The sequence below is a fragment of the Tauraco erythrolophus genome, chromosome 1 (genome assembly GCF_009769465.1).
Source record: "Tauraco erythrolophus isolate bTauEry1 chromosome 1, bTauEry1.pri, whole genome shotgun sequence".
In the NCBI taxonomy this organism is placed as follows: domain Eukaryota; kingdom Metazoa; phylum Chordata; class Aves; order Musophagiformes; family Musophagidae; genus Tauraco; species Tauraco erythrolophus.
Genome location: NC_141465.1, coordinates 122,074,589 through 122,099,016, shown reverse-complemented (window position 1 = coordinate 122,099,016; position 24,428 = coordinate 122,074,589). Strand labels below are relative to the sequence as shown.

The window sequence follows — 24,428 nt, the reverse complement described above, 5'->3', positions numbered from 1 at the left end:
CTAAGTGCTTACTGTGAGGCATCAGAAAACAAGAGCTGCATCTGAAAGCTGACAATATTCATTAATCTTTTGTTTATTTTTTAATTTTTTGGCATGTTCTTTCTGTTTTCAAACTACTTCTGACATAATTCCGTTGTTTGTTACCTGTGCAGTTCGCACAGCTTAAAAGATAACAGTGTTTCTCAGAATTTAGAGTACTCTCTATCCTGCTGCACCTCACCTAGACCACTGACTTGTGAGGAGATGCTGGTTTATAAGAAGAGTCGGTGGCAATGGTTTACAACTGTGTCGAAGGAGTGAATCGTTGCAGCATGATTGATACCATCAAAACGAGCATTTAAATTTAAAAAGCACTAGGCTTAACATATCTAATAACTAACAATTTTGTCCCTCCTTGTCGATGTGCCTGCTTTTTTTTTTTTGGACAACTACATCTCTTCAATTGATTGAAATAGGAGATTAAATGAAAGGTGGGGGATTTTTGGTTGGGGTTTTTTTTTTAGTTATGGATTTTACAGTCGATATTTTTAGTTGAGACAGGACTGGACAGATGGGATAAAAAGGTAATCCTTAGCATGAAATATATGTCTGAAACCCTACTGATGGAGTGGCTGCTTCATTCTGCCCTGCATGCATGATTTATTACCCAGTACTGCAAGGAGATTAGCTTGAACACAAGATTATGGCTGAATGGTCCTATATATAGGCATGATGTGCCAGAACAATCACAAGTTTGCAAACTTAACTTTAGGAATCCAATTCAAGTGTACAAATTAGGACACCGGTCTTCCTGTTCAGTCAGAGAAAGATGCTGCTTCAAAGAACACCCTCAGAGTACCTAAGCTGAGCCCATGTTCCAAATGAGCCTGTAGACAAGGCTCCTTACACAAGAGAGGAGCTTAAAAACATGGCTTCTTAATTTACACAGTTCTGCTAAATGCTACGTTAGCTGGAACGCCTGTGAACACTTGCTGTACCTCTGTGAGTACATGAGGTGATACTGCACTATATTGACAGCTATGTGGAAATGGCTTTAGAAGAAAAACCTTCTTGAAATCAGCATATTTGCAGGGTTCTGGGTTATGAAGATTAACAGCCGGCACTGAAACAAGGAGCTCCAGAGGACTGAGCATGGGTGCCGAGTTTGCCGCTGAGCTGACAATAGTATAAGTAGTACAAGTACAGGTAGGGTCAATAGGTGGTTATGTGCAAAGCCCTGAAAGTTCTAAGAAAGTTCTCTCCTCTCTGCCCTCCGTGGAGTGCACAAGCTTTTTCCTAAGGCTTCCAGATATGAATTAGTGCTAGTGTTGGTTTCATATTTTGAGATCTCTTTATATTATGACAGCTTTTAAAGCATTATTAAACATCTGATGTTCTTGGGAATAAAGAAACACAGAAGTAGGTGCAGTTCTTTTCTTGCAGAATGTATATGCAAATAAGGCAGGAGTCCACAGGTAGGTGAACTTGAAAAGGACTTTTTTTGTGTGGAATACAGCCTGTATAGCTGTAGATTTTTTTTTATCAAGTTACAGTATCAGTCGTTTTAGGCAACTCGTAATCATTAATTCCTGAGTGTTTTTTTTTTTAAACTTCATGAAGCTTCCGTGGATACTGACGAATTAATTCTTACAAATTAACATGGTGTTATTTCATAGTGGATGCTGCTTTGAGCAGCAATTTGGACTAGATGACTTCCTGAGACCCCTTCCATCATGAATTTTTTCTACAATTCTGTGCAGTGTACTACTTTGTAAATGTTGGGTTTATTATCAGTTTTTAGTGAATGTACTATCTAGCCATTTAAGCGTAGTGTAATTTTTTAGCCTTTTTAATGTCATTTCTTCATTCTTGCTGTTGGTCCTTTTCTGATGTCTTTCTGTCTGAAAGGCTATTTCTTCTCTGTCTTAGTAAGTAGTTTCTCTACCTATTTTACCTCTCTTAAAAAGAAAAACAGAACAACAACATAAACTTCGCTTTGCATGTTACACGTGTTGTGAAACAACTTCCAATTAGCTTTAATATTCCCTATAATTTGATTGTTTTCTTTAGGTAACAAAAGCTGCAGTGGATCTATACAGAGCTTATCTTCAACAGATACCAAAGATACACCAAAGACTGCACCAAACCCTGATTTGCCTCCCAAAATGTGCAGGAGATTAAGATTAGATACTGCATCAAGTAATGGCTATCAAAGACCAGGATCTGTGTAAGTCATCAAGGCCCTTTGGAGATTTGCATCGTTACAATGTTGTCTACTATAAAGTGATCCCAGAGAGCTACATGAGTAGTTGGAAAAGCATCCATGAATACTTGATTTGAGTATTTCTGTATTTGTGAATTATTTATCTAGTATCTAGCTTCATTAAAATCGTAAACAAAGGAGACATGGCACAAGTCTGTTGAAGTCAGTTGAAAGACTCCCATTGACTTCATTAGACTATAGTTAAGATCTATAATGAAGAACTGTATCTTTGGAAAGTAATTAGTATTATTAACTCTGGTTCTTCTGGAATCTAATGTTTCAAGAGCACAAATGGTACTTACTGTCCATGCTGTTATGTCAAAAAGATCATCAGAAATTATTTGTTTATAGCCCAAAATTGGAGAAAGGTAAAAAACCCACAAACTTCTGCTCTGAAATTTCTTCGGTTGCTGCATGTTAAGTAGTTGATATCTTTGTTTTTTTCTAACAGTTGAGTTTTGAGGGTCTTTTCTATGTTGAGAGGAAGATAGTTCTAAATAATAGAGGTTATAATTTAACCTCTATTCAGCCTATATTTATATATGCGATTATAATTATATATTATATAGCCTATTATATATTATATAGCCTATTATAATTTAACCTGTTCAGCCTCTCTACTTTTTCAACTGTAGTCATTTTACAGACCGTTGTGTCTTAAACAGAGAATCCTACACAGCTCAGATAGCAACAGACTGGCAGTAAAAGCATTTCTAATATATTTATTGACCATCCAAGAATATGATTTTAAACATAAGGTGTTGTGATTTTCCTTGATGACTCAATGAGGCACTAGAGCATGTGGAAGTCAGGCCCTAATTAGGTTATGCCCTTAAGAATTCTGCTGAATGGGGACTTATATTCAGCTTTTGAATTTCCTCTGTTTCTCTAAGTCAATAATTAAAACAGTTTTTAAAAATGTGGCCATGTCTTTAGATGATTAATAGTGAAGTTAATCTGTGTGTTTTATTAATGGGCAAAGTATAAAGCAAGGTGGTACTTTGTTTTCAGAGTGGCTGCAAGAGCCCAGTTGTTTGAAAGTGCTGGTTCACTTAAACAAGTTTCTTCAGGACGGTAAGTGCTTCATAGTACTTAACAATTTGTAAAATCCTTCCTGTTTTTCTGGCTTCGAAGACTGAGCTAAAGTGTTGGAGCTTTGTTCTGTGTCTTTTGGACAGCATCGTGTGGCATGCAAAATTTTTGTGGTTTATGACACTCATCCTTTCTCCAGAAGAAAACTAAATCTAATAGAGAATAGCAGCCTATCTGGCGATTGTCACCTGGGGGAATTGCAGGGAGAAGTGCTCAGGTTAGCAATCTACTTAAGGGCACAGCTACAAGAGTAAATTAACAGGATTTAAGTTGAGGGTGCTGTACTTATTCCATACAGCTGTTTGTATATACATGCTTTCAGCAGAGTAGCAAACACGCTAGTTTATGGTAATTTGCTCATGTCGGCAAGTCCTGAATAACAGCTGGTTTAGAAAGTTCAGGATTAAATTGATCAGGGTTCCTGTATTTCCCATCACACCTTCCATGCCTTAGTATCAGTCTGAAGAAACTTGCCCTTTCTTCTAGGTAGTGTGCAGCAGGAATTATTTACATTTTCTTTACAAGTGCATGCATTTATTTGGTGGATTTGATTCATTCTTACATTAAGTTGGAATGTTCTGGTAAGTGTTTATCTAGGAAGCAGTATCTTTCATGCATTGCTAAACGGCCTACAAGTAATAGGCTAAGGCAGATAGCCAAATAAATGGATGTGGGAAAAAGGCTGTCTCTTTTCACAGTCCCTTCACTTCAAGTTCTTTGAGACAGAACATATCTTTAGTCTGTCACTTTACTCACTCATAGCAGGAACTGTCAAGCTTACTGGAACTGTCAAGCAAGAGAGAAAAAAAATAAAATAAAATGTTAATCCATGGATCCGAAAGTAGTAATCTAAAATAGCACAGCTGTAAACGAAGATGCCAGCGTGTGCTGAGATGTGCAGCAGTGGCATATGGCTGTCCTCTCTGACAGATGTAGCGGAAGCAAAAAAGAGAAGACTGACTTGCAAAGACCCACTGATTTTGTTTGAGAGAAGCAGCTTACATGAATCAAGGCTGTTCTTGTTTTTTGTAGTACATGAACTGTAAGGTGACCAAAAAAGAGGGTGGCAGGGGAGAAAGGGAGATGGAAACAGCAGAGCATTGATTTAAGGAAGAAAAGTATAAATGAAGAGACTGTAATGTTCTTAAGCCAGTGTCCTAAGCTGAGAGCAATGACTGCTTCAGCAGTCCTGCATCATTTCACCTCCACCACTGTTCCTTCTCTTATTTTGTATTGCTCCCTTCTTGTAAACTCTCCTTTGTTGTTCCTCAGAGCCTGTGCCACCGGTGTCTGTTTATAAAAGCATGTAAGAAGCAAAAATCTGACAAAGGAAAAATGTAGCAGTTTCATAATGAGTATGGAGAGCAGATAACAAAGCTGAAAATGCTGAAGGCTTAATAGCTGCTCTACTTCAGCCTTCCTAAGAAAGCAGAAGAGCAACAGTAACAAGGAGAATGGAAAATGATGGGTCAGCAGGCAAAATGAGGAAGAAATAAGAAGTAGCTCAGGTGTTCTTATAGTGCTGCTCAAGTCTGAGTAAGATTTTGCAATTCAGAGCCAGATTTTATTTACCTCTCATGCATGTTATGAACATGAAGGCAGATTTTAAAACTTTGGATAGTCTTTTTTTGCTCTGAAGTGTGTAGAAATCGTGGTAATTACATCTTGATCCACCCAATAGAAAGGCCTTCTGAGTTCATAACTCTGCTGTGTAATGAATATATGCAGGACAGAGTGTAAGACAGAAACTATGTTTGAGCTCTCTGGTTTGATACCAGAAATACTGAAGTCAAGATAGTGTTGAACTCTGTGAAGCAGTAATTTACTCTGCTAAAAATAACTGCTTTTGAAATTTTAAGCTACTGCTTGCCTATGCATTGCAGTATCTAAGCAGCTTCATTCCTACTTGAAGCATCTGCTGCCTGTTGTGATCATCTGTACAGTAGACTGGTCAAAGGTACCAATATGGCTTTGCAGTTTCACATTGTCGTCTGTATTCCAGCGGATAATTTTGTACTCGATGCTTTACCACCACAGTGGCCCAGTCTTGCTTAATTCTTTCTTCCAAGTAGTCTTCACAAGCCTGCTTTCTGATTTCGTATTTGTGTCTGCCCCCCCCCCCCCCCCCTTTTTCTTTTTAACGCTGGGACGTTGTTTGACCCGGCTGCTTTCTCTTCTTGTATATATAAGAACATGCACCCATAGTGCTACCAGATGGAACAGGTTTCTTTTGGTTAGAAAAAATAATGAGAGACAGCAGTACATGTTTTAGGATTGGACAGGGAAGACCAAAATCTAATGCCATGTCCAACGTGTGCTTTCTTGTTCCAATTCCAGAATTACTTTGACTTCTCAGTCTTCTCATTCCTTCCCTCCTGACTTCAAGTTTATTCATCATCCATCTCCCAGACTGTGATATTAAGCTACTGCGTGCACTGAGACCAAACTCTCTTGCTGATCTAGTATGCACTTGAAAGAGGCAAAGGAGTGTTCTTAGTGCTTTCACAAGTATTACAGTTATCCAACAGTCTCATACAAAAATGTACCAACACGTAATCGCTGACTCTGTGTTTTCTTGACTTTGAGGTGCATAGAAAGTCAGTAAGTTTCTCACATAAAGTGAGAAACTGCGTCATAAGAAGAGCTTTTATTAGAATGGAATACCTAGAAAAATGGGAAGGAGGAGTTGGTGACAGCAAACAGCTCTGGCTTGGCAGCAGGGTCTCCAGGTGCTGGGCTGGGACTGGAATAGGAGTAGGCTGACAGTATGAAACTGTAGGCCCGTGCTCCCCTCCCAGCCATAAGATTCAATATCCTTTCCCAGTTCTTCTGTTTTCATTTTCATGCTATATATTGCATTTCCTTAAACACCTGGAAGGCTTACCCAGCCCAGCCCAGTGCTTTCTACTCAGTCAAGCTTGGCTGTAAGCCTGCCATCTCCGGGAGTCTATAAATCTTTCTTCTTCCTGTAGGATAATATTAACCAATGCGTCATCAGAGAGAGACTCGTGGTTTTCCTCATTCATTCCTCTCCTGGCTTCTCTCTTTGTCTTGTCAGACTGAAAACTCATTAGGGCAGGAGCATAGTTTTAAAGCTTGCTTATAACTTAAAAATAATAATAATTGTTGTTATTAAAAGGGCCTGAGATGTCATTGACTCCATGTAGTCAAGCAAAATCATTTATGATCTGATGAGTACTGACCCTTTGACTGCCAGTATCAGTTTATCATTATGGACTCAAAACAAACAAAACAAAAAGTAGGGAAAGGGAAAATGCATTTTTCTTATCTGGGGTCAGTATCCAGTAAAGTCATGGAAAGAAGGAACTTCTAGGAAATGTGGGTACCATTTTCTGAAGTTGCTTTTTTTCTCTGCACTAAACAACATGAATTACACTCTTCTCAGATTATTAGCATCATCTTAAGAGCAACATAATAGATGACGGTGATATTATCACATGCTTTTTAACAAACAGCCTTGTTCATAGGGAGGAGACCATTAACACCGTAAGTAAGAATGTCCATTTTCATAATTGCACACCAAAAAAAAAATAGCTAAGAACCTGCAAGCCCTTTTCATTGCTAAAGCTTCTCTATCTGGATAGGGTTGAAGTGAGTAATAGCTAATACGAGAACCTAAGTAATCAAATCAAGTGTGGAGGCAATAACCAGGGGCTTGAAAATTGCTCCAGAATTACCAGTAAATATTTATAGAATCTGTCTCTCATTTTACCATCACACCCAGTTCATAGATAACATTGAGGTGTAATTACTCTGTGTATGGAGCCAGCTGGTGGGAAGAATGCTGTAATTCATGAGCTTTTGAGAAACTGACTTACTCGTACCTTGTGTTTGCATATCTGTCTAAATATCAAATACTGGGAAGCTTTCTCTTTCCAGAACTGAGCAAGTCAGAGTCCATGTTTTCATATCTTCTTTTTACTTTTAAGGTAAACATACTTGGATTAGGTAAAATTAGAAGCTGAAAACATAATAGTGTAGTAGACATAAGAGAATATAGGAGAAAATTGCATTTATTTTCTTAACTTTTTCTAAGGGCACTAAAAACCAACATGTCATATTTTAAGAATAAAATAATTCTGCCTCGCATTTGAATACTGGTGTTCTGTTTTATTGTTGCCTTAAATGTCTTTTGTCACAGTATTACTCAGATGTCCAATTCTTAACATAGGAAACTGGCTTCATAGTCATGCCACTAAGTAAAATCAGGTTCGAAGTCATCCCTGTGCTTTAGTAATTTCATTCCCAATTATATTCATTGCAACTGTAATCATTATTAACAGTTACTCCAGTTTTTCACATGTGTAAAATCCATGGTTACGCCATGCAGGACATAGCTGTTTTGTCAGACTGTTACCCACCTGGGTCAGTATAAGTAGAACATCTGTAGTGCTCTTTGCTATATTGACTTTGAGGGAAAATGATGTTGAGATTAAAGAATTAAATTCTAGTTTTTGTGTAATCTTCAGTAATCTCCCTCTGTATATTTTGGTATATATTATGTAGATTCTTATGTATAAATTTGTATGTATTACATAGAGTAATGAAACGTCACACCTGTCTTGTTGACTGTAGATGGCAAGTTCTTCATAACAGTAGGCACCAAGGAATTGTCTTGGAAAAATGCTAAACAGAGCAGTCTACACCAGCCTGAAAGCAAGATAACATTTAAGTAAAGTAGACAAACAGGGGTCTGGTGCTCATGTTATTCTAGTTAGCAGTGGGGATGTATCCAGAAAGACAGTACTAAGAAGTGTTTTCAGCATCCTAAAAATAAGGTACCCTTGGATATCAAGGGCCCAACTCAAAATTCTTGTCCTCCTCTGGAAATCTCAGCCTGAGAATCTAACCCTTGATGAGTCAGTTGTTCGCTTAAGATAAAGGCAGAACACGCCGCTTGGTCTACTCATAAATCAGTTTCAGAGCTTTTTCTTCAGAGAGAGAAAGCATTTCTGGAAAGCTCACATATACAAACTTGGGAATATGTCCATCCACTCATACGCTTTTAAAGATTCAGATGAATGATGGTGTGCTAGTACTGATTGGCACCAGGGTATGAGGCCAGAGTAGAGGAATGCTCTCTGTTCCCTTTAGAAAGTCTGTTGCTGCCTAACCTCACCAGGGAGGTGCGGAACTCGAAAAGTTAAGTGTCATGGACCCCATTGGCAGTACACAAGACTTCTTATGCTAATGCTTATGGTGTGGAATCTAACTTATGACTCTGTTATTTCACTATTTTGGGAGGACAGACAAAATAGATTACATGTCACTTGTATATGCATCCTCTCAAAAAAGCATGCTAGAAATTTTAAACTTCACAAGTCACATGTAGACATGTAGATAAATCCTGACTGGAAGGAAAGCTGAATTAGTAACACTCTGTCACATCATACCAAGGTGAAATAATAGAATCATAGAATCACAGAATGGTTAGGGTTGGAAGAGACCTCAAACATCATCTAGTTCCAACCCCCCTGCCATGGGCACGGACACCCTCCACTATATCAGGTTGCCCAAAGCCTCATCCAACCTGGCCTTGAACACTTCCAGGGATAGGGCAGCCATAGCTTCTCTGGGCAACCTGTTCCAGTGCCTCACCACCCTCAGAGTGAAGAATTTCTTCCTTATATCTAATATAGATCTCCCCTCTTTCGGTTTAAATCCATTGCCCCTTGTCCTATCACTACACGCCCTTGTAAATGTCCCTCTCCAGCTTTCCTGTCGGCCCCCTTTAAGTACTGGAAAGCTGCAATAAGATCACCCTGGAGCCTTCTCTTCTCCAGGCTGAACAGCCCCAACTCTCTCAGCCTGTCTTCATAGCAGAGGTGCTTAAGCCCTCAGATCATCTTTGTGGCCCTCCTCTGAACTTGCTCCAGCAGCTACATGTCTCCATCTGGTATAATGTGGGTTTCCAATAAGTTTAAAGAAACTCAGATAAACTGGTGATTCATATAAAAATTGTTTTGAGGTAGTAAAAGAAAACTTATTAGGTAAAGAACAGGAATCTAGAGAGAACTCGTAATTTCCATTTTCATGTTCAATCCTTCATTTTGTGTTTTGCAGAATCATAGCTCTAGAAGCCATATCAAGAGGTGACCTAATCTGTTCTTTTGTGGGATAGAATCATTGTATGTCTAACTAGTTCTTTTGTAGATATCTCTGTAGTGGATTTTTTAAATTTATTCTTTTAAAATGAATTTTTAATAATGGGAATTCTTCAATTCAAGGATTCTCTAATTCTTGACAGTTCCATCTTCACTGTTCTAACCAATAGAGGGGTTTTCCAGCTGCAGATAAGGAGACATAAACTGAGCTGTGCACCTGTACGTGTCTTCATGTCAGGTATTATTTGAGAAAGTACTTCATTGGAGGTTTCACGACAGGCAGTGGAACTTGCTGAGCCATTCGTTACACTCTCAAGTAGACGTCTGCCGTAGCCGAAGGCAGGCCTGGAGGGTCTGTGGAGCTGGGCACGTAGGTTATCTATACACATCTGTATTTAGGTGGCTGAAGCTGAAACCCACCCCAGACACTTAGTTTAAATCTCCCTTGCTGCAATTTAAATCTATTTAAGTCCTTTTTGCAGTCAGCCTGGAGAACAGATTTCTCCTTTTTTGTCTCATGTTTACCTTCTGTGTATTATTTTCTTCTGTAAACTGTATTTTCAACTGTATTTTGTCACAGTCATGTTGTTAGACCTTTAATAATGATCGCTTTTGAATTGTCTCCAGGCAGTCCATCACTCACTCTAAGCAATGTGCTTGTCCTGGTTTTAGCTGGGACAGAGTTAGCTCTTCTTTTTAGCAGCTAGAAGAGCTCCGTGTTTTGGTTTTACTCAGAGGCTCGCTCTGAGAAGAATGCTGATAGCAAGTTGATGTTTGTAGTTGGCCAAGGACTTTTCAGTGTGCCGGAGTGCAGAAGCACAGCGGGATAAGGGGGGAGCATAGCTGGGACAAGGGGGACACGATTCCCCTTGTGATTTGTGGTGGAACTTAAGATTGAGGGCCAAACTGGCCAATTAGCATTCCATAGCATGCAGCGTCATGCCCAGTATAAAAGTGAGGGACAGCCGGACAGAAGGGCTTTTGCGCTTTGGCTCTTTCGCTGCTTCAGCTCTTTTGCGCTTGCTGCGCTTTTGCCCTATTGCCTTTTTTTCCCCCCTCTCTCTCCCAGTACTCCCACTCTCAGAGTACTCTCTCTCGCTCTGCCCCTCTCTATTTCGGGGCCTCGCGTTCGTCTGGGATTTGCAGCTTCGGACTAGACGGGCTTTGCATACGAGGGGGTGGTGAGCATCTGCACTGTGTATTAAATCATCTGTATTAAATTGTTCTTATCTCAACCCACGGGTTTCCTGTTTCTCCTTTAATTCTCTGCCTCATTCCTGGGGCTGGGGGAGGGTGAGTGAATGACTGTGTGGAGTTCGGTTGCCGGAGCGGCCTAACCCACGACAGTGCTCAATTCAGAATGACAACTTCAACTAAAATGAAAGAATCCTTTTAAAAGCTGTAAATTACATACCTCTTTAAACCTCTGAGTAGCATGTTGGTCTCTATTCTGCAAGAGCATGCTTGTTAACTCCAGTAAGCTTGGAGTTACTGTCTGCTATAATTATGCTCCTCTGAACTACTGTATAACTACTCATTACCATCCTGTATTTGTGCAACTGATTATTTCTGCTCTGCCTACATTTTAATTTCATTTTTTTATACATTTTTCATTGTTATCCCATTTATTGCAAGCCTGTATTTTTTTCTTTCAGACAAGCAAAAGCCATGTACTCCTGTAAGGCTGAGCATAGTCATGAGCTGTCTTTCCCACAGGGGGCGATATTTTCCAATGGTAAGATATGTTTTACATTCTCTTTTTACATAAAAAAAAAAATAAAAAATGAACTGTATCCACAAGATAACAGAGCGTAATTCCATTTTCAACTCTCAGTTTTTGCCCTGATTTTTCAATTGCACTTGAATAAATACTGTCTGAAAACCATATATAGGATCTTTTAATAGTGTTCATTTATTGTAAGTATGTTTTGTTTGTCTGTGTTTTTTTGCAGTGTATCCATCAGTGGAACCAGGATGGTTAAAAGCAACTTACGAAGGCAAAACAGGACTCGTTCCCGAGAATTATGTTGTCTTCCTCTAGTAATCTTTAGTGGACAGCAATATCTTCATGGTATCCATGGTAACAAATAATAAGCACTATGATTTTTATCTGACACAGATATGGGATCAGCCCGTTAGCTGAGTGGTAGATTTCCTTCAGATACTGCAGCTGCAGGTTACACAGCTCCCTGTCAACGGAACAGAATGTAATGAAACAGTTAACAGTTTCTGTACTGAAGACGGTACTCTGTTGAAATAACTTCCATTGTTTGCAAAAGGTTGTTCTGTTCTTCTTTTATGGATAAGGAACACTAGAGCAATAAAATCAAAAAAGTTGCCGTTTAGCTGCAGACCTTCAGGTCCCAGGATGTTGCTCACAGAGGTGTGAAACGTAGAGGCAATGCGCTCTATGACATTTCTTGCAATCTGTAGTTTTTAATATGGAAAATAGGGGTTTTTTCATAATGTAAGTAATGCTTCTATTGTGATCTGAATTCTCCCTTAGAAAACTTGATTCTAAAATGAGTCCTAATCATTTCAAATAAGAAATTAGTTTTCCATAAATCAGAAGTTTGAGCTTCTGTTAGTCATTGAGTTGACACTATTTTATAGAATTTATGCAACCGATAATGAAATCAGCTTATGCACTGCCTGAGCAGTAAGTACTCATTCAAAATGTGATATGTCTAATGAATGTTTCATTCAAAACTTCTTAAGTGTATTTCCTCCTTTCTGTATCAGCATAGCTAATACTAACAACTTGTATTTCTGTGATACCCATCATCGGGACGATATTCTCTGTGTATCTCAGAACAACATCTGAAGAAATAAGGAGATGCTGAATCTGGAATGACTGGTAGTAATGTGAAGTGAACAGTGAAAAACAGCAGTATGTTTTGAAACCTAAGATAAATTTTAACTGACTCCTTTTCCAACTTTTTCCATTGCAAACAAGACAAATGACCTGTGAAGTAGCTAATTTTATAAGCTATGAATGCTGAAAGCTCTGTGTAGCAATACAAGTAGTATTTCTCCTGACTTCTGCTAAACTATTTGACAGAGATTTCTCCCCTTCCATAGAAGAAAAAAGCCTTACTTTTCAAAGGTTTTTTAAAGACCCATTGGTTGCTTCTGGTAGGACTGAAAAAAAAAAAAAAAAAACCCACAACAAAAAAACCCACCAAACTAAAAAAAAAAAAACCATAAGCAGCTTTCTAAAACTGAGCATCTTTCTTGCACACCTTGAAGGAAAACATGCACTGCTTGCTTGGCTACCTACCATAACCAACTGGAAAACAAGATATTTAAGCTCCATATGAGTAATTCTTCAGCATTAGTGCTACAGAAAGAATTCACTGTTTCATAGACCTATCTAGGATTAGTTTCATAGGCCTATCCAGATTTAGTTCTTTCTTCAGTAACAGAAATCAGTATAGAAATCTTCTGTTTAGGAAGAACTTCTGTTAGGACTAAAAACATCAGTAATCTTTTAATTGCCTCTTTTTTCTTTCCATAGCCTTTTTACTTGTTGAAATTAGAAAATAACATTCATTGCCAATATAAAGAACCACATCAGAACCCACTTTACTTGTACGTAGTGCGTGGTTTCTGCAGAGCAATTCTGTGTTGGAATTCAGGCTGGTGGCAAAGCCTGCAGGATCCTTCTCCTTGCTAATTAAAGTATCAAGTGTTGATCAGGGAAGGAGAGAAGGTGTAAGAGCATCCTCCCAGAAATGGTCTAGCTTTTCAGAGGAGGAGTCTGGGTAAGACTGACTGCAGGCAGTTGAGGACAGACCCTTTGAATTAGTGACTGAGTGATCTGTGTTCCTTCTTCACTCTGAACAGTTTCATTTGAGTCCCAAATCATGTTTCACTTCACCTTAAGACCAGACAGTGTTCAGCGCGTTGTGAGGAAGGGTTGTTCCAGACACTGTCGCAGCCAGTGAGGGCAGACACATGTGTGCTCATCTAATTTGCCCAGAGCAGATGTGAAAGGAAGTGAAGGTCTTTTCTCATCAAATGAGCCTTTCTTAATTTTAAGGTAAACCAAGACTTCTTAGTGTAAGCTATGCCTGAAATGCCATTACCCTGAGAAGATCAACATGGTTTTGGTTGTGGTTTTGCTGTCTTTCACAATCCAAAAATTGCAGGATGTCGAAAGGCTTACCTCTAGCAGCCTTCCAAGGAGTGCTGCTGCAGGCAAAAGGGAGCTGAAAGGGTGGCAGAGCTTTGAGCAGAGGCTGGAGGCCCAGCACACATCTCACGCAGGCAGAGAAATGCAGTAGTCTAGGGGAAAAAATCCCACTTCTTCCATCTATTGCACTGGGGTCAGTAGAAAATGGACCTTTGTTGAACATCTTTTGATGACCTGTTATACCTCTTAGGAGGAGTTTTATTGTTATGAAATTCTTGAGGAATGGTGAAATAGAAAATACGTGCTCATATTTGCTTTGCTTTAGCCTGATTTCAAAAGAAGGGGGAAAAAAGCTGACCTTAGCTAATCTCACAGCCTGTGTCTATGTCTGCGTATTCTCCAGTATTAAGTTTTGAAACCAGCCAATCTGAGTGCAAGCTAGAGGACTCAAAGATGCTAAGTTCCTTAAAAATTTTGTAACAATGCAAAGTTCAGTTACAGATTAAGCAAGGGGAGTCTGTAAGTGCTGAGGGAAAGGTTGTAGAGTGACCTGGAGCAGTGCCTGTGGAGGAGAGGTGTTCTGTCTATTCCCATGCATTCATCTCGCATTAGACACGAAATTGAATTGCAGGAGACAACTTCATAAGAAACTGAATCCCGTTCTTTCTGCTACTCACAGAACTAATCTGTATTTTCCTCTGTAAGACTCTGCACTTTTTCAGGCCCTTCTTCTGAACCAGTCATGATGATCACGTAAATAATCTTAAAGTAACTTAGCTTTAAAATGGCATTTCTGTCTGAAGAAGGTTATACCCATTCTTGATTCAGTTAACCACTCACTCTCAGTGGGCAAGTAGGGTTTTGCATTTTTTGAAATATTCTGTTTTTTCTGTTCCTCTCTTCTGTGGTACATCAGAGACACTTTTCTGTATAATCTCACTGCCAGGTTGTGGATGTCCCAGCCCTGACTTTCCAGGAGGGAGTTTATCTCTACAAGAAGCTGTACAATGAACTGGAAAGTTAAGGAACTAGAAGTTCAAAGACTGCAATGGGGGAGAGGGCAGCAGGAAAACTTGTCTAATGGTGACAAAAATTCCTTCTGATAATTGCAAAGGATCAGAAATCCTTATAACATTTAAATGACAATAAAATATCTTGATAGTGCCTTACCAGAAAATTAAGCTGAACTAATTTAGTTCATAGTATTGATTTACTGTTTTTTATGAAAGTCAGATTCACTCTACAAGCAAAGGTTGCACATTTTTTTTAATTATTATTATTATCCTTCCTAAAAGGATACAGCAGTTTTTTTTCCAAATACCACTGTAGAACTCAAGGTAGATGACACATTGCGATTGCTGTTTGTCTGGTAGAAATAATGTCTGTACCCACAACTTGTGTAATTAGTCATGTTTTTTCTTTGTTAAACCTTTCGAAACATGTTGCAGCACAACATGAATCAAATTAATAGTGTGAAGGACTGATATATTGTATGATAAATATGTAAAGTATATTAATATTTTATATTTACACTTTTTATTAATGGTGATAAAGATGAAAAAATATTTTTGATGTAATTCTTATGAGTTCAGTATTAAAAACATCCTTGCCATATTTTGGCATTTAGACTTCTATGTAACAAAACTCTTAAATTAAACTATAGCTATCACTTATGTCCCTAACTAATCTATAAAGTTCATTGTTCGATTATTTCTGGAAAAAATGATGCACAGATTTGCTGACCAGCACTATTCTATGATAGTAACTTATTTTCCTTCTATATATTTTCTGGTGGTAATCTCTATTCTTTGCTTGTAATTGGATTGAATTGTAATGTGCTTTTAGGAAAAATGTTAGGAGAGGAAAAGTTGCAAAATTCAGCAGTTTGGAATGGTAATTACAACCAAAAAAAAAGCAGTATTGTGTATGGCAGTAATTGGATTTTTTTTGTTACATTTCTCCACTCATCTATTTTCTACTTAGTAAGATTGCGTCAGAATAAATAATGAAACTAAAAAGCATATTGTTCTTCATACTTCTTTTCCTAAGGCAGCAGTTTGTGCAATTTTGGATTGAGCAGCAAGAAGAGCAATCCCAATAGGGGAGCACATCCTCCAGACTGGGGTGGATCTTCTCCTCTGATGGAAACTCACAAAGCTCTAGTGAAGTCAAAGACAGACTATTAGCAATTTATAGGGAGGGTTTGCTGGCCAGAAGCCCCTAGGAAGTAAATGGAATATTCTGTTCATAGGCTAACATACAATACAGCTTGGCATTACTTTCTTTCGGCAGTGCCCTTTATGAATCATTCCGTTACCGGAGATGACGCTATAGGCAAGGTTCAGTCTCGCTCTCTGAGGTCACACAGCCCTGACAGCTGCTGCTGCTGCAGCCCTTCAGCCCCTGCTCCTGCAGAAGTCAAGCTGTTGGTCAGGCTGTTCCTGTACAGGTTGGGAGATCTCTTTTTTTGGGATAAGGTTTTGCAAGGGCCTTGGGAGTTTGCTTTGTTTTGTTTTAATAAGGTGCTTGGTATCCAAACAGCTACTAATTCCATGTTTTAATTCAGTCGCTGAAGATGATAGCGTTGTTTTTCTTGTCCTGTATGTGGCAGTATTTAATAAGCCGTTGGATTATCCTTGTTATTTTAAGTATAGGGAATGGTGCTTCAACCCTTGGATGTCTCAGCTGAAAGCTATTCTGCATCTGAGCTTTTTGCAAGTGTTTTGTTGCGAATTGTCGTTAACGTTCTGGCACTAAAGATGGCACCATGATCTCGGCACTGCGAGAGTTTCTGTTAGAGCAAAGGGCAAAGCAGCTGAACAGGGCACACGGATAGTTTCCATTTTCAATCATATTTATGACAATTTCGGAGGTATTAGAGTTTATAGGGGTTACTTTAGATACTATATGGTATTTTAATAGGAAAGTATATACAGTCAATAGCTATATATATATTTAATAAAATCCTACTAAATTATGTTATTGAACTCTCTGTTTATTTTGTAGTGTGGTTTCAATAATTATCTGCACTCTGTATATACCTACATGTAAATAACTGGCATGACATGCATAAGCTGACTTGCAGATATAATTCTATGTTGTACTTTACACTGTATTTCAAAAATTCGAACAAACATTTTTCAAAATAAAAAGCCTTTCTATGCAAACTGGTTTCTTTATTCTTTTTACATTTGGGCTCTGGTTCAGCCTTTTCTTTTTTCCAGGTAATAACACTTTTGTGCTGCTTCCATCCATACCTGCATTTTTCAATGAAGTTTCACCCATGAGGATGCTTTACAGAGAGGACATTGCTCCTAATGTTGAGCAGTGGGCATGTGTGTGAATACTAGACAATAGTATGTCATCTACTGTCCTGGTCACATGGAGGTCTCCAAAGATGTGGCTTTTGAGGAAAAGAAAATGACAGCTTTGCGCGTTAGATAATGAGAAGCACAACCCTGGTATATATATAGGGCCACGAAGATGATTCGAGGGCTGGAACACCTCTGCTATGAAGACAGGCTGAGAGACTTGGGGCTGTTCAGCCTGGAGAAGAGAAGGCTCCGGGGTGATCTTATAGCAGCTTTCCAGTACCTAAAGGGGGCCTACAGGAAAGCTGGAGAGGGACTTTTTACAAGGGCGTGTAGTCATAGGACAAGGGGCAATGGATTTAAACTGAAAGACGGGAAATTTAGATTAGATATAAGGAAGAAATTTTTTACATTGAGGGTGGTGAGGCAGTGGAACAGGGTGCCCAGAGAAGTTGTGGATGCCCCATCCCTGGAAGTGTTCAAGGCCAGGTTAGATGAGGCTTTGGGCAACCTGGTGTAGCGGAGGGTTTCTTTGCCCATGGCAGGGGGGTTGGAACTAGATGATCTTTAAGGTCCCTTCCAACCCTAACCATTCTATGATTCTATGATTCTATATCAAAACATGGTTGATGAGGTCTTTGCCTCTGAAAATTAGCAGGTGGGTGGCACAAGGGAGGGAGGTTTGGTGACACAACATCACTGCCTGTGAGGGAGGTGATGCGAGTGGAGTGGTTCCTGCGAGTTTCCTTGTGTCCCTTTCCTAGTGTTTCTCCAAGGGTTTTCACCTCGGGGACCTGCGGCTTTCCTAGCCCTCAGGAAGGAGTTATTTCCATCGCCAGCTGTGCCTGAGGCAAGGGGAGCTGTGAGGTGGCCCACCTCACCGTTCTCCTGAAGGGACTCCAAAACCCCGAGAGCCTTTTATACTCCTGAAACAATCAGGCTTTATTATGACACGACCTAAAAATAGCTGTGTTTAAGCAGAGATGACCAAACCAGCCAGCTGATGAACTCTTTCCCTGCTCTCCGTGTGGTTAGGCGTGGGCAGTGCAGGGAGCTGCTGTATGGGGCCCGGGGAAGGGGGGTCCCGTGTCCGCAGCCCTGGCTGCCGCCACCAGCGCTGGGCAGCTGCCAGCTCCTGCCCCTCTCCTGCCCGCACCGCCAGCCTCAGCCGGGGCACCGCTGCCTCCTGCCCGGGCGCTGCACCCGCACCTGCTCAGGGGGACACCGGGTATAACCAAAAACAAAACATGGCCATAAATAAAAACAGAGTGAGGTGGAGAAGCAAAGCAACACAGACCGAGTGCAGAAACAGCCTTTCCCTCGCGTTGCTTTCCAACAGCTGCTCCCGAGGGAAACTTGAACTTCGCAGCTGTCCCCACTTCAGCAATAAGGAGCCTCCTTCGAGGGATCAGCTTCACCTGCAGCCCGTGGTCACCAACATGACCTGTGCCGTGCAGAGCTCCTGGCGTCCCACGCAGTGTGGGGCCGGGCGGAAGGAATGGCTCCCCTTGCCTGGGACCGCGGGATGCAGTCGGGCTGGCAGAGCCACTCCAGGCTGTGTTAGATCTGCGGGAAAAGCTGAGCAGGAGAGGGGCTGCAACAAGAAGTTTGGAGCTGAGCTGTACCGTAGTGCCTGTACTTAAAGCTGGCTGACCTACACCCACGGTGGGATGTAAGAGTTATGATCCAGCTGTCACCTGGAGGAAGCACCTGTGCCTGACCCTGTTGGTACTCATCCACTGAAACACTCCCCACCACCATGGGGATTTTTGGAAAGAAGGTAAATCCAAGGGCAGCAGCGTAGCTGGGTGTGGATGCCAGGAGATGCCTGAGCTGCCCCACAGCTCCCTTGTGCCCGGATGGTTGGGAGTGGAGCGCTCAGCCTGCACCCATGCCCGTGTCAGCTGGCAGTACAGGTTGATCCACCTCTGCTCCTGTTGAGGACCATGAAAGCACAGGGGGTAAGTGCTGCTGCAGATGCTCAGCTCCGCATAGCGAGCAGGTATAAGGGGGAATGAAGAATACGTGCATATTGACAGTTCACAAAAAATGATAGCTCACCACAGGTTTTATGTTAAAAATCTGAGATAATTTTTTTTTCTATTAGAGCTTTCTGCTATTCCCCATGGGGTTGCAGGCTCCTTGGCATTCAGATCCTCTCATGTGCAGGAGAGAACACAGACTAGTTTGGGGTCTAGACTAGGCCCTAAAATGGATCTCATCACTCATTTCCCAGTGTCTATAGGGCCCTTTTACTTTGCATCATGGAATAACTCAGATTTTTCTCTATTTCTGGGAAACAAATGTTCTGGCTTGCTATATTTTGGCATTTCAGTGAGCATTTAAATGTAAAGAGCCGTAAATTCCTCTTAAACTAACTCGGGAGTACTGTATTACCTCTGAATTGAAAACTCCCAGGGATGCGACACTACCTGTGATTCTTACCAGAAAGGGTGAAGAGAGACTTCAGTATTTGGCTGCATTAAGGCACCTTAGAGCACATGATTCTCATCTGTTTGGAAAAGTCGATCTGCTGCTCTGGAGGCTTTATTGACTTGTGGAACACTTCTGGTAGGAAACGGATGCCAGACTGAGCCGCGGCATGCGGAGCCCCTGCAGCGCTTGGCCGAGGGAAAGCGGGATGCAAGCGGGATCTGCAGCCACACTGGACATGTCCCCCATGGAGCTGCACTGCCCGTAGCCCCCCGCGCTCGTGAAGAGGTGGATTTCAGTGCTCCAAGGAAAGGTGTAGGTGTAGACTGAGCAGGCTGCAAAGTCAGTTCAGGTCCCAGCTGGGAATGTTTTCTAATGAACCAGGCATGTTTCATTCCTTCAAAACCTACCTGCCTTTCTAACATGAACATTGTGCTAATTAAATATGGTCAACAAGGTATTTGCACTTTTGACTTTTAAAATTTTATTTCACATTTATAAAGCTTTTCCTGTGTAATTTGGATTAATCACTGATACAGAAAGAAAGTATTGAAAGATATTCTTGGCTTCTTTTGCAACGGTTCGCTGCTTTTCTATTGTATTTATGGCAACGAGCTCAAAAGCTGAACTAGCCTGGAGCAAGTGCCTCTGCCAAAGATCATGGTGTGCTTTTTTAATGTAAACATGCAGGGGTTCATGGGAACATTGAGTGACCTCCACAGCCGGTACAGAAAGGAGTCTTAATTCACTTGAAAGTACTTTGGTAATTGGAATACATCTTTCTGCCAGTATAATTGAGGAGCTGATTAGTTAGACTTTGCACGGGTCTGTTTCATTTAAAATTACTGTTAATGGCTCTCGGGTGCCCTTAGAAGGGATTAGAGTCCCATCTGAATGAAAAACATCAGCGGTTTATTTTTGTTAATGGTCATTGCTTTTGGCTTCTTACAAAGAAACACATTCAAAGGGAAACAAGTGGCTTACCTGGGTTATGGGTATTTCAAAAGGAGATGTGCTTCGTGCTGTGCCAGCCTCAAGCGCCGTCGTCCCCACTGGCACATGGGGGGCTGAGGAGGGGTGGTGGGCTCAGGGGATGGACAGAGGGCGTGCAGCGTGTCCCAGCACAGCACGGCTCGCAGCAGGGGCCGCGGGCTCCAGCCAAGCTCATCTGGGGGCTTGGAGGTCCAGACGTGCCCATGTGCTCAGGGCATTGCTCGGGCAGCATCAGCGCACTCCGTCAGCGGGTGAGAGCTGTGCAGTGGGAAGCCCCATGAGAAACCTTTCAGAGGACAATTCACAAACCTGGGTGGAAGAAAGATAAGAAACCTGAGCTCAGTCAATCCATACAGTGTTCCTCCCAATAAATTAGCTGGCGTACAGGATACAACTGGTTCCTAGAATGAAACAAATGCTGTTTGCATGGACCTCATAAGAAGATAACAAAGATTAGGGTTTCCGCGTGCCTGAGCTGGGAAGCTGAGCACACAGTACTGGAAATGGAGGCTGTGGAACCGATGACGATTGTGGGTCCTGAGTTACCACAAGACAAGCAGGATGCCTTTCTGCTGGGAAGAACCACCAAAAAGCCGCTACATCTGGGGGCTCTGGTGGCACCCTCCGCAGACATCTGAAGGAAGCAGGTAGATAGCAGAAGACCTCAGAGAGATTTAAGTGCAAACAAATTGTGTTGTGCAGTGGTGATGCGAATATATCCTTACATAAAACCACAGCTTAAATAGTCATTTTGTTATTTCCTGCTGTTGCTGTTGGTTGAGGGATGCTTATGTTTGGCCCTGAAAAATACCGTTTCTTTTCTGTAATTATGACAAATTGTGCCTGCCTTGGATGGCAAAAATGGTCATTCTGCACAGAGTCCTGCCTCCTCTCTTACAGGCTCAGTATAAGGTACCTCCCCAGACCCTTCCTTAAAAATTTGCAGAGAATGCCATGCAAGTGTTTCATCCGGCTTCCAGCTGTGATTTGTAACACGGTTTTGTTTTGAAATGGGTCCTTCTCTCCACCCTCCCTGTTCCCCTGTAGTTCAGATGATGCAAAACAAACAAGCACAGTTAATTTTACCTTTGGAGCAATGCAGAACCAAGTTGTTTTAAGAGGTTCAGGCTCTGCTGCTGCTGAAGCCTTTCCTTAATAATTTTTTCTTACCTTTGTCTAAATGATCCCTTGAAAGATTTCCTGACTAAATGAACTGGGAAGCCAAATGTCCAGATATCTCTATGTGCATCAGCATGAGAAACTCAGGTGAATATTGTTGTGGGTTTTCAGCTAATGCAATTAGCTTTGCTGGATGGTTTTTATTCAGATGGAAAATGAAGACAGAGTGTTTCTTTCTCACGATGTTATTTGTGTGCATCTCTCACAAACAGCTCCTCTCCTGGATGCTGCAGGAACAAATGCAGCTCTTCACTTTTTGCAGTTTCCAAGGCACTCACTCAGGTCAGCCTTCTCCTGTAGGAGACGGTGCATTTGAGTTAAACAGCAATAACACAAAGCCCATCGCAGAGAGTGATTTAGGACAGTGGACCTCCTGATAGCGCTGCCCCACCCTTGGCTCAGCTGGGTGCCTTCTGCAGCGCCGCAGCATTTTCGTTACTGACACATAGGAAAGGAAATCATGGTTTCATCTGAGCTACTGCATGGCAGGGTCTCTGACACCACTTATTTCTTTCACTTAGATAATCACAAAATAGCAGGGCTGTCCTCCCTGTGAGCAGCAGATGATTACTGCATGAACTCATTAGTACGTTTAAGTGGAAGTTCACCTGTGCTGTGTAGAGATGAGTCAGTCTCCGTAGCATCTGTATCATTAGGCAGTCTGAGATGTTGCAATGAAAAAACATCTCAGTTAGGCAAGCGGTTAGTAGCTAAAAGTTAGAGCTGGGTTAAAAGGGCTTAAACATCTCATTTCAAATAATGAGTAGCATTACTTTACTCCTTATACCTTTCCATTACCATGTCTGTTAAAAAAAAAAAAAACAACAAAAAAAAAAAAAATTTTGAGCAAAAGAGATATGCATTCAGGCTGAATTTGGACAGAGCGTACATATAGGAAGTCATTCAACTCAATCCAAAGGAACATCACTACATAAATAAATAATTGGGGACTAAATAAAGGTACCATGCAGGTGTCCTCAACTGAATGCATATTTAAGTTGGAGCAGTCTTTAACACCTTGTAGTTCTTCAGTGTCTCAAAAACACTCTTATTTCTTTCATGTGCCATCTGCTAATAGGACTTCCACTTTAAAGAGATTCACGGATATCATCTACCTGGACTTGTGCAAAGCTTTTGACACTGTCCCGCACGACATTCTTCTCTCTAAACTAGAGAGGCATGGGTTTGATGGATGGACCACTCGGTGGATAAGGAATTGGCTCAATGGCCGCACTCAGAGAGTAGTGGTCAATGGCTCGATGTCCAAGTGGAGACCAGTCACAAGTGGCGTCCCTCAGGGGTCCGTGTTGGGCCCGGCCCTCTTCAACATCTTTGTCGGTGACGTGGACAGTGGCATGGAGTGCACCCTCAGCAAGTTCGCCAATGACATCAAGCTGTGTGGTGCCGTCGACACGCTGGAAGGGAGGGATGCCATCCAGAGGGACCTCGACAGGCTGAAGAGGTGGGCCCGTACCAACCTCATGAAGTTTAACCAGGCCAAGTGCAAGGTCCTACATCTGGGTCATGGCAATCCCAGGCACAAATACAGACTGGGCGGAGAATGGATCGAGAGCAGCCCTGAGGAGAAGGACTTGGGAGTACTGGTGGACGAGAAGCTCAATATGAGCCGGCAATGTGCTCTTGTGGCCCAGAAGGCCAACCGCATCCTGGGCTGCATCAAGAGGAGCGTGGCCAGCAGGTCGAGGGAGGTGATTCTCCCCCTTTACTCTGCCCTTGTGAGACCTCACTTGGAGTATTGCGTCCAGTTCTGGAGTCCCCAACATAAGAAGGACATGGACCAGTTGGAGAGGGTCCAGAGGAGGGCCACGAAGATAAGAGGGCTGGAGCACCTTTCCTATGAGGGCAGGCTGAAAGAGTTGGGGCTGTTCAGCCTGGAGAAGAGGAGGCTCCGGGGTGACCTTATAGCAGTCTTCCAGTATATTTTTGTATTCACCAAATGCCTTCCATAATTATTTAATACTGCATGGAATGTGTTAAAACTAAATTAATTTGGAAAAAATCATCTATGTGGTAAATCCCAGCCCTGTCAAGCTGTTCATGCTGTGCACATGGAGTACTGATGTTTAAGAGATCAATTCACAAGAACGAGGACACTTGGAAATGAAACTGAAACATCACTTTCAAGATGTACTGTATTCTGTGGAAATAACACGGAACGGTATCGGTGTTGTTGTCACGGTTAATGCCTCTCCGACAGCACGTTATCTATGATTAACACTACAGTGCATCCTTAGCAAGGGGTGACAGCCAAACCATCGATCCAGACCTGAATTACCAGTGCTCCCTTAAAACGAGAGGGCAGACAGTTGGCCTGCCACGGAAGGAGGCCACACCGCGCTGCCCAGCCCTCCTGCCCGGCGCCCGTGCCCCTCGCCGGCTGCGAGTCCCGCTCCCTGCCCGTTGCACACCATGCCAGCAGGCAGCGAGGTGGGAAGCGGGACGTGTTAAAGGGTGAGGAAAGGATCACCTGAGTACTGGGGTCAGTTCCTCAAAAGCCAGAGGTGATGTTCCCTCGGTGCAGCCAAGAAAAGGTTGTGCCAGGCCAAGTCAATGGCTTCCCTGTGCACTGACAACAGTGGACGGGCCTTCTTCCCGGTGACCGGAGGTTGCACGCCGGACAGCATCCTGCAGTGCGCTGCATCTTACACCTTGGGAGTCACATCTGGCAGCACCTGCTTTTGGCAGCAGAGAACTCCAGTTCTTGGTATGAACAGTGCTGTGAGCTCACGGACAGTCTCTATAAAGTCTAGGGACAATTTACTCTCAAGACTTGGCTACAAAATATATATAAATAAATCATTTCTTAATGTGTAGGTTGCTGTGCTACTTGTATCTGTACTCAGATATATTTTTTCTGATACAGAGAGGCAGCGGAGTGCCACAACCTCTGCTCCCAC

The 24,428-nt window shown here is 41.8% G+C and overlaps 1 protein-coding gene across 1 annotated transcript in view; it reads left to right on the top strand.

The window, feature by feature from the left end:
* The window catches only part of ARHGAP42 (Rho GTPase activating protein 42), a 172,643-nt gene extending 161,143 nt beyond the window's left edge, over positions 1-11,500 (top strand). Inside the window, exons 21-24 of the mRNA XM_086613887.1 lie at positions 2,050-2,206; positions 3,254-3,316; positions 11,115-11,194; positions 11,412-11,500. Coding sequence (XP_086470013.1) covers positions 2,050-2,206; positions 3,254-3,316; positions 11,115-11,194; positions 11,412-11,500 — 389 coding nt within the window. The remainder of the gene's footprint in view (positions 1-2,049; positions 2,207-3,253; positions 3,317-11,114; positions 11,195-11,411) is intronic.
* The last annotated feature ends 12,928 nt before the right edge of the window (positions 11,501-24,428 follow it).